At 43.7% G+C, this 16,405-nt stretch overlaps 1 protein-coding gene across 1 annotated transcript in view; it reads right to left on the bottom strand.

Annotated features, from left to right (window-relative positions):
- Positions 1–351: 351 nt before the first annotated feature.
- Positions 352–16,405, bottom strand: part of LOC120812202 (junctophilin-3-like) — a 46,598-nt gene continuing 30,544 nt past the window's right edge. Inside the window, exons 4-6 of the mRNA XM_040168010.2 lie at positions 9,955–10,079; positions 7,789–8,777; positions 352–2,150 (exon numbers count right to left, since the gene is read on the bottom strand). Of these exons, the coding sequence (XP_040023944.2) occupies positions 2,070–2,150; positions 7,789–8,777; positions 9,955–10,079 (1,195 nt within the window). The 3' untranslated portion in view covers positions 352–2,069. The remainder of the gene's footprint in view (positions 2,151–7,788; positions 8,778–9,954; positions 10,080–16,405) is intronic.

Genomic DNA, 16,405 nt, shown 5'->3' with positions numbered 1-16,405 from the left:
GATGATGGAGATATGGAGTTTACAGTTGATCAATCAAGGCCCTTGTTGTCACCTCATGTTCCTTTGTTCGTTACTTTCGCCTGTGCTTTATCCTCACGTACGTTCATTGATAACTTCTCGAGAGGAAACCCCGCCCCCCGGCAACGGGCCACGCCCCGTCGCTGACGGAGGAAAATCCACTTAGGGGTTGCTATAGTAACTGCACCCCTCCCTCCCGTGCCACTCCTTTTGTGCATCAGGGATGTTGCCTAATACACAAATACACACAGACACGAACACAACCTATGAAGACACAACACAGCAACACGATGAAAGAGAAACAGATTTGCAAAAAAAATACACCGGAGTCACTTTTTTTTTCAAATACTTTTCATTGTTTTCGCCACATAACTCAAAAACAAAACAGTTATTCCCAGAAACATAAAGCAAGAAAAAGAGAGAAAAAGAAAGAAAGACAGAAAGAAAGAAGAGAGTAAAACGATAGAGAGAGCTTGGCATGCTGTAGCATGCTGCAAACTCACATCATCACCAGGCTCATGGCATACAGCAGAGGTTCTTGGACCCTCCTTTAATTGGGGACCAAAAAATGTAAAACCAAAACACATTTGTCTGCCTCTTGCGGTGCAGGCACATCAGACTGCACCCTTATGTACCCATAATGTTGGGGCGGGCAGGGGGACCAGACACCAACACCAGAAATGTGTATAGTTTGAGGAACACTGCGTCAGACAGAACAAACAGCAGCAAACCTCCCTGCCCCGCTGGAAGTTGTTACTGATGGCAACGTTAAACTTGCTTTCTTCTCTCTACAATAAAAAAAAAAATATATATATATATTTTATATTCTTTATTCTTCTGCCTGCCTGCCTGTCAGTGAGGGTCTGCAGCCATTGGAGGAGAAGCTGGGGAACGGAGGCGGTAGATCCTGAACTTGCGGCTCTCTTACCACACCACAACCTTCTTCACACCAAAATCCTTCCAAACACTTTTCTTCAAGGCGGCCCGGAGGACCTCTTAGCCCCACGTGGAGGCCGCAATTGGTTTCAACCCAGCGACGACCAATCACATGAGTAAATTTCTTTTGGGGCCTCAGCATCACAATGGGTAGCGGACAGCTTTCTGTCCAGACACTGCTCCAATCAAAGCGTCTTCCTGTTGCTTTCAGATTCAACAAACGACTGAGACATTACAGTACAAACGCATGCTTTTTTTGTACTTTCATCACTTTGCTCTACAAAAGTGCAGACATCTTGCAAGTGTAGTCACTGTCTTCAGGTAATGTCTGAGAGAGTGATTTATTAAAATGATATTTCGGTCAAAGCCATGTTACTGGCGTTACACATACAGGCTTGGCGCCGTTGGGTGCAGGACTGACTGAGAGGAGATGTGTATCAGAGGAGACGAATCTGAGGGATGTGCTGAAAGCAACAACTCGCCAGCCGTCGCACACACACGCTCGCACACGCACGTTGAACCATCGGTAACAACACCCGGGCCAGGCGGAGGAACCAAAAGGCAGGAGTTATAGAAAGAGGGCTGGAGGGTTACAAAATAAAGAATATATCCATCAACATATTGTACATGAGAGAAAAACAAATGGTAATACATACATTGTAAGTTACAAATCTGTTAAAGATTATTTAAGATGAAAAAAGTCTATCTCGTCGGTGCTGTCTGCAGACATTGGAAGCAGACATGTCGCTGTTGTGTCAGCTGCAGCGCTCAGGGCCTGGGGATCAGACCGCTTTGGCCAATTTGGTTCTTTATGTGGAGCTGCTAGAGCTCACGTGAGTCCACCTTCTGGACCGGGTCGGCCCCTCTTGCGTCCGCTCCGCCGGGTGCTCCAGCATCTCTTTCAGGGACGTTCGGACCGAGCTTGGGCGAGGATACCCACGGGCAAGCTAGCTTCGTCCGAATAATCGGTGGAGCCTTTGTCCTCATCTTCCCCTGCAGTCCTCCCGCCGGGGTGGGGGGGCAGAAGGGGGTACTGCAGGTTTTCTCTGTAATACTCACATGAAATGTATAGTTGTTGTAGCATCAACAAGCTGACTCTGAAAGCGGTGCTGTCTTTAAATAAAAAAGTGAATAAACAAAATAGCCACTCCAATGTTGAGCAGAATCACCATGACAACCAGGAAAGAGCTGTAGGCCTGTGTGGGAGAGAGAGGGAGAGAAATGGGGAGAGTGTCAATAATCGGGACACACACACACACACACACACACACACACACACACACACACACACAGGGCTGTTTTCACAACAACAGTATAACTGTTTGCAGACATTTTTAATCATCCATTTATCTTATTTAACAAAGACATATCTTAGTACCACATTTCGTGGTTCCGTTATCTATTTTAAAAAACTGCAATGCGGTATAACAAGATTCATTGAAAAGAAAGAAGAGGGGACCACAGACCACCAAATCACCCGTAGGTGGTAAGTTGCTTTATGTGAATTCAAATCACATCGAGCCTTTCTTTTCATGATGGTCGATGTTCTGCTCTATTTTGTCAAAGTATTCATATTAATTAAATGATGATCAAAGGAGTTTTTGTTGTTGTGTTGAAATAATTAAAAAATTGTAATGACATTGATTGGACCGTGCATAACGCAGGCACATCAATAATCCCGTGGCTGTGGGCTGAATACACCATAGATACTTTACTTGAGTATTGTTGTGTGGTACTAAAACAAATGAAACTAGAGAGTTTGTCGTTATTCTTTTTTTGGTATCGGGTGCACCCCCAAATCAACCATAACTGTTATACTCTCTTTCTCTCGAGCCCATATTTCTTTGACTGTAAGTGTAAGAAAACACTTATCTTTTGAACAAATCTCAAAACAATGTTGTCCATGCTGTTTGAAAGAGAAAGGGGAAAAGCTTGGCAATGTTTCCAATAGGATCCCATTGTTTCTTTTGTCGAAGGACCCAATGTGATGCTACTTCTGAGGGGTTGTCCTACAAAAATACGTCACTCATGCAGAATAGAAAAAATGGGGGGGGGGTCTAGATCTTAACCAGATATGTCGATGCAACTTCCTCAGACAATCTAATAGGTAAATAAATAGGTTCAACGCCCACTGTACCTCCCGCTCCCTCTGGTTTGCTTTGTGTTCGTGGTGCCTGGAAACATGAATAAAAATGCTCACATGTAGCACAAATGTCACAGAGTCAACAAATTGTTATGTTGTATTATTATTTGCAGTGTATTTGCAGACCCGGCGGCGACAGTGATACGTGATAAGAAGCGCACTGACAAAGGAGCAATTTGCATCTTAAGATAAATAATACAATCCCGCGTTGGTCCCGCGGGCAGGCCCAGCTCCTGTGACAGAGTCCGGTCAGAGGGCGAACTCGGCCGCAGAACGGCAGCCCGGCAGCCCGGACCTGGAGGGAAGTCAGTGTCCTGCTCAATGACACTTAAGCAGATGCTTGCTGACAACCTGGGTCAAGCGGCTTAAGGCCAACCTTTCTGACCACCTGTTCGTTCTGGGTAAATATGGGAAATTGGATCTCGATTGCTCACTGACATCATCATTGATGTAGCAGATTTTTATTTTTCGCAGGCAGAACCCCTTAAAATGGTCTCCTTTGTTTGGAAATGTTACATTTCATAAGAATTTACATAAAGTGTGTTTTGGACTACAGTATGGTTGTAATTGAGACTAAGCCTTTTAACCACAGCGGCAGTGGGAGGAGACAACGGGACTCACTGTGCGCCGATATCAAGCAGCAATTGTGCAACATTGTTGCAAATGAATTTGTCCAGAGTTGGCTGCTAAAAAGGTTTCTGCTGATCAATCCGGTGAAAGGCTTATCACAGATCTGTGTCACAGATGATTACCAAACCAGGAGGATGAAATCCTCTGATCATTAGGCTGCTATTTAGAAAGGAAATACTGTATGTGCTTTTCATGTAACCACACACTGTACTACAATTTCCGACACATCTTTCTCTCTTTCAAAAATGGGATGCTGATTACTGAATAATTTAATAACTTTTCTGTCTGGCTCTCTTATTTATGCCAAAGGACTGTGATCATTCACTAATAGTATTCCCGATTAGTAAATCATATGAAAACTTAGATCATAGCAACAAGTCAAGTTGTAAAATACACTTATCTGAGGGAACTCTAATTTCTGTATTCTAAATTAAGCTATATTTAGAATACATATATAGTATTGAATATTTTATACCAAATAAACAAACAATATACATTGTGTTAAACTAGTGAGCTTTAGAGAAGCTGCTTGGCAAAAGTATAGTTCCAAATGGACGGCGCAGGCTGCCTACCTCTGCTTGGAGTTTCTATGCTAAGCTAACCTCATGTCGCTCTAGTTTATCTGCTAGCTTTGACATCTCTTCTGCGAGAAAGTGTATTTCTAAAAAAAAAATGTGAAGGAAATATATGGTGTAGCTGTTAACGTTAATTCCTTTCAAGAAAATCTCCCACTGCCTTACGTAATTGTTGTATTTATCAACATTATATTTATTGCATTACAGATCTGTATTACAGAAAAGTATCTATTTGAATTTTTAAGACTGGTAGAGCACATTTATTTCTTTATATATTTTTAGGTATGACATGTGTTAAGTATGTGAAAATGCACACTCGGAAACAGCCAAAACAGCTAAACTCACAACATATTGTTTTAAATAGCTACTATTTACTTTTCAAAAACAGAGCCGGATTATTCTTAACATCCTGGTGTATAATCATTCACATGCACAGAACACAGAGTAGTACTCTTCAGAGATAACTAAATAAAAGATCAGGTTAAGTATAATCACGGAACAAATTGTAACTCCTATTCGTTATTCTTTTCGCTTTGCTGAAAAGGAGTTTGAACCACTTTGATGTTGTTAATATAGAGATGTAATTTAATCTCCCCACCAGCTGACTGGACCCTACAGAACATGTTTTATAACAATGCTTATTATCCTGAGGAAGAAGTAAAGAACAAACAATTATCCTGCTGGACCTGAAAACTTCCACTCTCTTAGAGAACAGTAACTTATAGACAAAGGTTTTCACGTAGTGAGTTCAAATCCTTAGTACTGGAAATCAATCCCCAAGCAAATAACGGTCTGTTTTTTGATCCTTGTCTGAATATTTTTAACCCTCATTAGACGCAATAATATTACTTCTTTTATGATCTTACCGCAGAAGTTAAGCCAAATCCTTCAGACGAGACGTGTGCCTGATTTTATCACCAGCAGGCTCGACTACAGTGCTGTAATGCTTCCTTTTGCGGCCCACCTCGGACAGCTTTACATAAACTGCAGACCAGCCAAAATGCAGCAGCTTGTGTGCTGCACAACCTGCAAGCGATATTATGTACACACATGTTTTAAAGTCTATTCGTCTTTGGACACATCCCTCATGGAGGTAACGACTTAGTGATCTGGAGTTGACAACAGCAAGCATAAGCTTTCAGGATCTCTCCGCCATCATGATGTTTTTTGTCTGCAAGGAAGGGCTCAGTCATCAGGGTGTACCTCTTCCTCCCGTAGATATGAGCCTTTGGGATGCGCGCAGGTTCATTTTTGTGTTCCATGATGACGACTGGTTCATGTCTTCCAGGGGACACAGAGGTGCAGAGCTATTTCGGTACAGCGGCATTATACTACATAAGAGTTGAAAAAAAGAAGTACGCTTTTTTTAATGCACTAATGCACTTTTGTGTTCCTGTCTTGCGCAAGATGCATCATATCAATGGAGTTTGATTGGCTGTTAACACCCCAACGTTTGCAGCGAATTTTTCGGACTGTGATAGTATCTTTGTGTGCTATGAACCCGTCTTACACAAATCTCACTTGCTTCTCTGCAGCAGCAAACATGCACACACACAACCTCCAACTATCCGCCGCCCCCCAATCCCCCGCCCCCCTGTCACGACACACGGCCACCGATTGGCTGCCGTTGATGCAAGGCATAAGCTGTTCCCTAGCAACAGAGCGCTGGTTAACCAATAGGGGGGCTTCTAGTGAGGAAGGGGCTAGTTTGCCAGTCTGCTGTTACTAAGGTGCAGAGAGGACCGCTGGGTTCTCTCTCCGCCTGTATATCTGTGTTTGGTGTGTTTTAGGCTTTGTGATTTCACGCAGCAGCAGCAGTCTGTCACTGAAGTACCAAACAAGCGACTTCACCCACGGGGGCCGGTCACCACGCTGCTGCAGACTCATTAAAGAGTCATTAAAGAGAACAGGTTGTGTGAGGAGAGTGGAACTGTGTTTAACAGTTTACACACAAGTGTACGCGGAGCTACCATTTGTTATGTGTGGCTTTCGCTTACAGATGATTTTTCACTTGGTTTCATTAGCTAATGCTGCGACTGTATCATTATCCAGGATTAGCGTGGTTGGGGGCCATCCACCAGCCCGACTCAAGACGTAGCCAAAAAATTAAAATTAAAACGGCGTAATCCCCGCTTGTCCATAGTACAGAAAAATCTTTCTTTATTTTACAAGGTTAAACCGTGTGCCTCTCCCCCAGGATTATATTAATATGTGGGATAACATTGTGTTATGTCACCGGGGATGGAATGTATCCTCGTGACGGTGGGCAAGTCCTTTTAATCATATTAATGTGTGGCAGTGACATGACAGATTTGACAAATGCACCTTACAGTCGCTGTCTGATATAGAGCCAGAGAGAGACATGTAGAGGCCTGGGCACACCGGACACCCCCAATCATGCAATGTATTAAAAGTATTCAATTGTATGTAACCAAATGCAACGCAGCATTGACCTGATTTCTATGGTTTCAAAGATGCTTCTCATCAAAGTCGTGTTGAGAGATTTTCTTGGTTGGATACAGTGTTGAAAAGGACAAGCTTTTCTGTACAAAGGTGCAGATGGCTCTCTGTTGAGGATTGGGTTTGTGGCCTGGAAGCATCCATGTCAAGCACACGACAAACACCAGCCGAGGAAGCCGTGCACAAGTAAACCGCGCCTTCAAAAGGGGACATTTTCGATACGGGCTGGGGAGATGTGCTGCCATCGACTGTTCGTTTAAAAAGACCATATACAAACCGTTTGGGACATTGTGCTGTCTGCTACGTAGACACAGGGAAGGGCAGGTGGATAATACTAAAGGAATCTTTATACAACCGCAACAAATTAATACGTGCAAATGCATTAGATTCCCTTGAAAGCTTTTTTTGTTTATCTAAATTTGACATGTGCTATAGATTATGTCATTGAGCTGCATTAACTACACACTGTATATAGAGAACCATTTCAGAACTGACACCCTTTTTAGTAGTTGAACTAGTGTTGACTGACTTGCACAAGAAAAATCCTTGTGATGTGAACTTGAGCCCTCACGGTTTTAGAACTTTTGATCCTGTAAATATTGTCTCCTGACCCTCTGAACACAGAGGCAAGAGAGGAACAGCAGCCCTGCAGCCGATGAGGACTCGGAGTCTCACTGAAGGATCTGATGTCATGCCCCCATAACAATACACCAAGAAACCCCTTTGATTCTCTTAATTCTTTACCCTGGAAGTGTCCACGGGGGCCGAGAGTTCATCAGTGAGATCTGGTCACGACAAAGATTTGAATTCTCCAAAATCTGCACTGATGGAATTTCTCAGCAATATGACATTATGGGGGCAAGCTGTTAATTCACATTGGCTGCTGAGGTGAAGGCAGTGATCATTGGTTGGCCGAGGGGAGCCCTGTAAAGAGTGCTCTCTGTAGTGCTGTAAAAGGGGGGTAAAGTGTAACGTGTTGGTGAGGACACCAGTCATTATTTGAGACTGCAATATTAAGTGGCTTACCGAGTTGCCTTTGCTCTGCGTGAGGCTATGGTCCTGCTGCTCCGGTAGGATGGGGGAGGACTTCAGAGGGGGGGAGAGGGTGAGGTCCCGATGCAGAGGCCGTGAATCCATCTTTTCCCCCGCTCGGTCCGGCTTGTGCGCTGAGTCTTTGCCCCCCTCTCTGCCCTCTTTTCCCTCCCTCCCCTCGCGGTTCTTAGGCCTCTGGCGCTGCACTGTGTGCGAGCGGCCCTCTCCGTGAGCGTGACTATGCCCGGGCGTCTCCTCCCTCTGCCCATCGGGCTTGTGGGTAGTGGAGTCTCTGGGCTGTAAAGGCTTCATCTCCATCTCATAATTGCTAATTTTCTCCTCATCCTGCTCCAGCAGCCGCCCCGCCAGAACGTGCACGGCCCTGTGCCCCGAAGTCCAAGAGGCCGACGAGGCCGACTCCACCCATCTGTCTCCTCTAGCCTGTCTGTGATTGGATGATCCATGTTCCCGGGACTTGTGATTGGCGGAGCTGTGTTTGTGTCCATTGGTCCGGCTCACTCCTGGTCCGCTGAGCCCGCCTCCCCCTTTCGACAACCCCCCTCTCCTCTTGTCCTCGCTCCAGCTGTTGGCCCGTGGGTGCTCCCCCTTCCCTCCTCCGCCACCACCTTCAACTCCCACGCTTCCTCCCTCCATCATCACCTGGATCTCCTTCTGCCCTCCTCCCCCGCCTTTCTCACTTTTTTCTCCACCCTCCTTATTCTTGTCCCCGTGGTCCACGGCGGTCTGCCGGTGGAAGCGGGCACTTTTGCTTCGCTGGGACGGCCGGGCCGGGGGAGGCGGGGTGTGGGGCGGTGAGGAGGAAGGGGGGCTGAGGTCAGGGGTGGCGGCATCGTTCGAGGGGTCGTCGGAGCCCACGCTCTTGACGTAGAGGTCCGGGCTGTCGGTGGTGCAGGCGCTACTCGACAGCCCCTGACCCTCAACCTCGCTGGACACCTGGCGTTTGGGGCGCTGCACCTCCATGCCTGCAAAGGACAGATGACACCAGAAAGACGGACGGACATTTTTGGTTTACTTGTTAGCATTGCACAACTACCGTTTAAATGAAAGCTTTGGTAAAGTACGGTGGCCCTGAAGTGCAAAACACAACGGCAAATAGGAAAACACAACGAAATTAACTCCTTACGGAAAGGGTAGGGCCTTATAGCAGAGGACGGACCCTTCTGATTGGACAGATGGAGCGTAAGTTTCGTTATGGAGCGTTAATTTCGTTGTGTTTTCCTATTTGCCATTGTGTTTTGCATTTCAGGGCCACCGTGGTAAAGCCAATAATGACATGCACATTATTTCGGAAAGAATTTTCTGAAAAAACATTTTGGATCCCCATCGACAAAGAACACAAAACCACGACCAAAAAGAAGACAGGTCCATCAAATCAATTACACAGCATGCAAAGAGGCACGGCAAGGCCCGTATGAGATTTATACCTTAGACGGCTGGCCCAGAGTCGAGCATAAACCAAAGCCATCTTAGTGATGTAACTATTTAATCTGTTAAAACATTTTTTTCTACTATAAATCTCTCAATGGAGCAGGAAATCTGGGCTGATAAAAATGACTTTTAATCCTAACCATTTTTGCACATGCCCTTAGTTTTTATCTGCAAACAAATGCATGGGAAACAGTTAGGCACACGATGGGACACACGATGGGACACACGATGGGACACGCGATGGGACACACGATGGGGCACACGATGGGACACACGATGGGGCACACGATGGGACACACGATGGTACACACGATGGACGCATCAAAACAGACAAAATGTCACCACGGCTTCTTGTTTGCGTGTCCCCGCGACAGAAAAAAAAAAAGAACAATCACTGTTATCTCAGGTATCCGTGTGTGGGAATGCGAAGTCAGAGTGCGTGTGTGTGTGTGTGTGTGTGTGTGCGTGTGTGTGTGTGTGTGTGCGCGCGTTGCTGTGCTCAGGAGTGCATGTTCTCGTGGGTAGGTCACCTGTAGTGCTGTATAAATGTGAGTGACAGTGGTACCAACTCAAAGCTGGAGGGTGGTTTAAACCGACCTTTATCACCGTGCCACACACACAAACATGTGTTTTGTTAACATGTGTCTGCTTGTTGTTGCCTCTTGTTTATGAAAATGCATGTTGTGATTTTGCTTAGTTGCGTGTTCCCACCATTTCCTGGGTGCTGGAAGGAAGGAGAGAACTGCTTGGCGGTGACCCTCGCCATGCGACTCTCCTCCTGGGCTTTCTGAGCGGCTTCAACCGCTGCCTCAGCTTTGCCCTGCGAATGAGCCGTCCTGATGCACAGAGGACAGGGGGACAGAATACGAAGCGCCACATAAATAAAATAAACCTTTCACTTTGAATTTTCATCATCATTGGTTGTTATTGGAGTCCAAAACAAATTCCTTTGAGGAAAAAAAGTGCTGTACTGAAAAGCATTGTCCCAAAGTGCTTTGATAAAACAAGATAACCAAGCTTTATACACCACAGTATTTTACTTTTTCACTGGTGTAGCCCGGTTTACTATAAAGTTAGCAAAACTAATATTAATACACACAACACTCTAAAACAAACTAGTTCAACATTAGTAATAACTTCATAACTCATTGCCTGAACGAGGCCACTTCTGCGTTGTTCTATTTTGTGTTTTTTCTCCCTCGCGTTTAGGAGCAGTAGTAAGATAATTTACCATAACTCACTTCATGTTTTTATGCTTTTAATTTAAAAAGATGTTATTAATTCTTTATCATTTTGAAGGCCAGAAACAATTAAAATTCCTATGTGATAAGTTACAGCTATTTGAACATTTTTGAGCTATTTGAACAAGTCTTTTGAGTTGTGAACTTGTGATGATCCGGTGGTTGTGTACAAGCGATGTGTCGAGCGGAGACACATGTTGATAGTGTTTTTTAAATTACTTTCACTGCCAAAAAGGATATACACTGATGCACACTAACCGTTGGAGATTAAAATAAAAAAAATCAAGAACTGACAATTTAGCATTAGCAAAATGGCTGGTCTGTTAGCTGAATGCTAACAAGCAATTTATTAGCAAGCAGAAAGGCAAACATTTTGGTTTAATTCATTCCTTTGATAAACTAATATTTATAAGTCAATCTCCATGCAGAACTTGGAAACTGTCGCCGTGACGGTGGCTGCTAGGAGCAGCCAACTTTTCAAGACGATAAGTCCACGTTGCTAGAAAAATGAACCACCAATTGCAGCTGCCAAGATCTGAGCTTGACCCAAGATCTGACGTTTTAATAGGAACTCAAATGATAAATCTCCAGACTTGCATCTCCATTGAGCACAGGTATATAATTCCTTGACAGGTAGTACTACATACAGTGTATACCGCTTCATTCGTATCTGACTCATCGGCTCCATTGTGTGATTTTGTGGCTGAAAATCTGATTATAAAAGACACCTGAGCCAGAAAAACGCACACATGAACAGCGTAAATTACACGATACCTCACACAGTAACTTATTTATTGCAGAGCTATAGTATGTATTGTATTCCTCTTTTTAATCATTTGCCTGAAAATGTGTTTACTCTCACAAAATAATTCCTTTCTCTGGATGCTTTTCACATCTCCTTCCTCCATAACTGCTCCTTTGCAGCATGTTCACATCACCCTTGCTCGTTATTTCCTCCCATATTCCATTATACCTTTTTCTAAATGCTCCTTCTATCTTCACCACAATCCCCTTTCATCTGCTGCTTGATCAGAAGCAGATTGATTCATCTCTTTCTCTCGGTTATATCAAATACATGTTTTCTATCAATTACAACCCTTCTCTCACCTTTGTCTCCCTCTTTCAGTCTTTCGAGGAGCTTTCGACTTGTGTAGAAAATCCTCTCCAACACGCCTTATTTTCTCTCGCTGCGCAGTAACAGTCTTGATGCAGTGTTGCATGTTGATGGCTATTGATCCCCCCATCGTCTCTTTGCCCCTCGCTGCACTCTCTGCCAGTTCTGCTTTGCCAGGGACCACGGTATACTCAACACTACCATGTGTGCGTGAGCGTGCATGCCGGTCGCGGGGGAGGTAGGGTGTGTGAAGAGAGAAGAAGACCGTCTTCGTGTTTCAAATGATATAATCGCATGCTGACATTTTTGACAGAACTCTCATGTTTCCAAGGTTTAAAGGACATAAATAACCCGTTTTCCATGTGAATGTAGAGCACAACTTGCTCTCACCTTGGTGCTCACACCAAACCACGAAACACTCTTTATTATACACCCCCCCCCCCCCCCCCTCCCTCCGCCTCTTCTCGCTCTCGCTTTCCCTCACAATTTCGTGTCCAACTAGTAGTCGGCCTGGGGAACAGCGTGTTTCAGGATGAATCAACTGCCTGGAGATAAAACAGAAGCCTGTTCGATGGGAGCTTGGTGGTGCAACACACCACATTATGTCCTAGGAAAGGATTTTAAAAAGAGAGCTACAGATGGATGGCAAGAGGAGGGGAGTGAAGTGACGAGGAGGGAGGAAGGTAGGAGAGATGAAGGAAAGGTGCCGGGGATGTAACTGTGAAAGACATGAGAAACTGAAAGGGAAGAAAAAAGATGGAGTTAAAAAGAGATTACACATTCAACATCCATGAATCACTAGCAGATGAAGTGCCTGGAAGGATCGACATTATTCCCCAGACAAAAGTGGAAGGTCATGACACAAAGCAGCGGGGTATATGAGAGAGATGGTTGAACAAAAATATTCACCTCATTGGGGCATTGGAGAAATAGTCAAGCAAGCCTCTGGGGAACATGAATGTCTCTATACAATTCCATAGCCATTCTTTCAAAAGTTGTTCAATCTGGACCAGTGGTGAACAAAACCATCTCCAGAGCAACGGCCCTTGTGTGGAAAAAACACACACACACAGGGAGAGAAACACACAGCCGCTGAGGTTAGACGAGGAGAGAGAGTCTAATCCAGGACTCAGGCTAAGCTACTCCATCATCTGCGTCATTACTCTGAACCAGCTGATGAGGGTGATTCATACCTGAATAACTAACTGGGCTTTCCGGTGTGCATCACTGCTTATAGTGTGTGTGTGAGTGGAGCTCACTGATGAAACCAGGTCATATGATTGCGGTGAATGACTCCATTCACACAACATGGTGAGTCACCAGTGTGGTTATCTGGTGCCAACGAATCACAAACCACAACAACAACAACAACCAACTTACCACAGGTTGCCTTGTGGCCACATCAGTCAACACATGTGACCACCTTGATCGCGCCAACTATCACACACACACACACACACACATAGAAATATGGGATGTACTAAGACATCAGGCACGTTGTCAGATGACATTGACTTTCTACCAGGTGTGGGAGCCAAACCTGACCTTTGACCTCTCTGCTTCCCGACATGCAATCAACCTTAAGAAGTTGGATAAACGTTCACAAAAAGAACTGCGAACATGTTTAGAAACACACAAGTGCGCCAGAAAAGTTGGACAAAGTGCTGAATCATCCTTGAACCAGATTGCGGTCATTTAGATCCATGAGTATCTGCAGCTAGCGTCCTGTGACTGTGTTTCACCTCTCGGCGTGTTCTCCTGGTGTTCACAAGGAAATACCCTGCTCTGCTGCACTGGGGGTTGGCCAGAGAGGGAGAAGCTGTTCTGCTGTCTGTATCTGGGTTACATATTCCTGTGTGTGTGTCTGTGTGTGTGTGTGTGTGTGTGTGTGTGTGTGTGTGTGTGTGTGTGTGTGTGTGTGTGTGTGTGTGTGTACCACAGAGAACGAGCTGGTTTAAAAACTAGGCTACAACTGCACTGTATGTACTGTACCTCTCCATTATCGGAGACATTTGGCAACCTGCATCTCCTCTCTGGAATGTCTGCACTGAACTTGGCAAATATTGAGAGCATCTCCATTTTCATGGAGTTTGTTAAAAATGTGCCAAGACCTCATAAAAAAAATATTTTGTGGAAATTTAGATTGACACCTACTAAAAGTAGATGCTTCTAAGGAGACAACATCAATCCGGCTTTATAACGCAAGGCAAGAGGTAAAGAGTGCAATAGGTGATCCACAGTCATCAGTTAAAAAACTGAACACTTTTTTAGTTGAGATCGGTGTTTAAGCATGCAAAAAGTGGCATCCTACTTTAACAAAGGACACTGGGTCCCTCCCCCAAAATAATTTAAGCACCGCTCCTCCCTTGTGCATGAGCTCCTGTCCTCCAAAAAGTCAAAGCAGCACAATCCTCCTCAGCCTACAGTCGACTAAGTTAGGATCTGACTGAGAATAATTGTTGGAATGCATTAAGGATGCATTCCAAGTATTGTTCTTCGAATCTTTATTGTTGGAATGCATTAAGGATGCATTCCAAGTATTGTTCTTCGAATCTTTATTAGTTGGAATGCTTTAAGCATTCCAAGTATTGTGCTTCGAATCTTTATTAGTTTGAATGCTTTAAGCATTCCAAGTATTGTTCTTCTAATCTTTATTCAACTTATTGTTGGAATGCATTGAGATGCATTCCAAGTATTGTTCTTCGAATCTTTATTCCGACTTATTATTTTTCTTCTATTTCTTCCGCGCCGCCTTTCAACTCCTTCACACTTTCAGCTATTAAAACCATTCAAATATTAAATTATTCAGCTCCTTCAGGAGAGGGGTGCTATGACTTTTCAGCTTTTTAGCTCTTAAGCTTGAATTTATATAAATCTATAATCATTAATATTTTAACATGGTTTTCCAATGGAGATCGTTTTTCAAATCCTCTTAAACTTCTTCAACTTTCAGATTCTTCAGCTTTGCCAATCTTTCAGCTACAGACATCATTTCAACTTTCAAATGTTGACACAAGTCTCAACTATTTTATGAAAAAAACTGCTTCTTGATATCTATTGTACTTTTTTCATAATCACTGATTATGTTTCACTAGTTCTTCGCTCCGTTTCTGACTTTTACATGAGTGTGTATTGCGTCTGCTAGAGGGGGACCTCGACGGCTAGAGTGTGGGGCATCGCAGGAATCTGGTTAAAAAAATATGGAACTTTTGTCCTTGCAGCCAAAGTATACACTCTAGAGGCTTCATTTCTTCAGATTAATGAGGGTATGGTTGTGCTGATTGGATTAATGTGTTCATGGAATCCCAGAGTTCTTTAGTTTTGGCGCAAGGTGTGTTTGAGTGACACAACCTCTGCCAAAAGCCCCATAGGCTCCAATACAAATCTGCCGACATATTTCTCACAAAAATCCACAAGGTACACGTTCTGTCAACGGCCATAGGAGCCGTATTTATTACCGGACAGACATAAAAAGCACATCCACGCGTTCGGTAGAGTCTTGGGTCTCATACAAACGCCGTATTTTTTAGATAGCTGTTATAGTTTTGCGCTGGTTCCCATTTGTTTGAGGTGTGGATTCTGTGTAACTCGCTGTCCTGTGTCTGCACTTTTGCAGCCGCACAGGTGCGCCGTTGTCGTGGTTACGAGCACTCACATGCTGCAAGATCTGTCTGTGACTCACAGCTGCTCCTATGAACTGATTAGTGGAGTCACATGACGCAGCTATGCTTTCTGTCAACAGACCAATATGATAAAGACACTCGCCCCCCCTCCCCCCTCCACCCTGACCTCTTCTCACTGTTAATCACTCAGTCAGTCAGTATGTCTGTCTATTTCTCCTCTCTCTCTCTCTCCCTCTATCTCTTCCTCACCACCCCTCCCTTCCTCACCCTCTCACCCTCCCTCCCTCTATCTACACCGCCCCACCCCACCCAATCCAATAATTTCAAAATAAAAGCCCCATGGAGGGAATTTTTACTGTAATGTTAGTGATGAGGCCTATTAATTAAAAACTTCTTAGTTTGAATAACAAACATTCTGTCTCCCACCCCCCCCCCCCCCCCCTCACCCAATTCCATCATTACAAACTAAAAGCCTCAATGATTATCTGTACCTTAACCATGAAGCGGTTTTGTTGAAATACGCATTGCTCTTTCAAATACTACTATAACCACTACGAATATTACTAGTACTTCTAGTAGAACTACAACTGATACTTCTACTACCATACTACTAGTATTTCTACTGCTATTAATACAACTACTACTAATGTTATTAAAAATACTACTATGGCTAATAGTATCAGTATTCCAGCTGTTTCTACTGCTATTGATACTAAACCGACTTCTACTGCTAGTACTAATACCCAAATTACAACTAACATTACTACAAACAATTTTAAACCTCTTTTTATTCATCTCAGCTTTTGTTATTTCTGTACTTTTTAAAATTCATTTAAGCTCCTGCAACTTCTGTTTTGCAATATTTCACATTTATTTCAGCTGTTTTCAGCAAATCTATTGAAATTCCTTTCAGCTTCTCCCATTTCTGTATTTTCAGCTATTTCAAATTAATTTCAGCTTTTCTAATATCTTTTATTTCAGCAAATGTATTCAAATTCCCTTCAACTTTCTGTATTTTCAGCTATTTTTAAATATTCAGCAAATGTACTCAAATTCCCTTCAACTTTCTGTATTTTCAGCTATTTTTAAATATTCAGCAAATGTATTCAAATTCCCTTCAACTTTCTGTATTTTCAGCTATTTTTAAATATTCAGTGCAGCTTTCAGCTTTTTGCATTCCAACG

The sequence above is a fragment of the Gasterosteus aculeatus genome, chromosome Y (assembly GCF_964276395.1).
Source record: "Gasterosteus aculeatus chromosome Y, fGasAcu3.hap1.1, whole genome shotgun sequence".
Classification (NCBI taxonomy): Eukaryota; Metazoa; Chordata; class Actinopteri; order Perciformes; family Gasterosteidae; genus Gasterosteus; species Gasterosteus aculeatus.
This window is presented reverse-complemented; position numbering and strand designations above follow the sequence as displayed.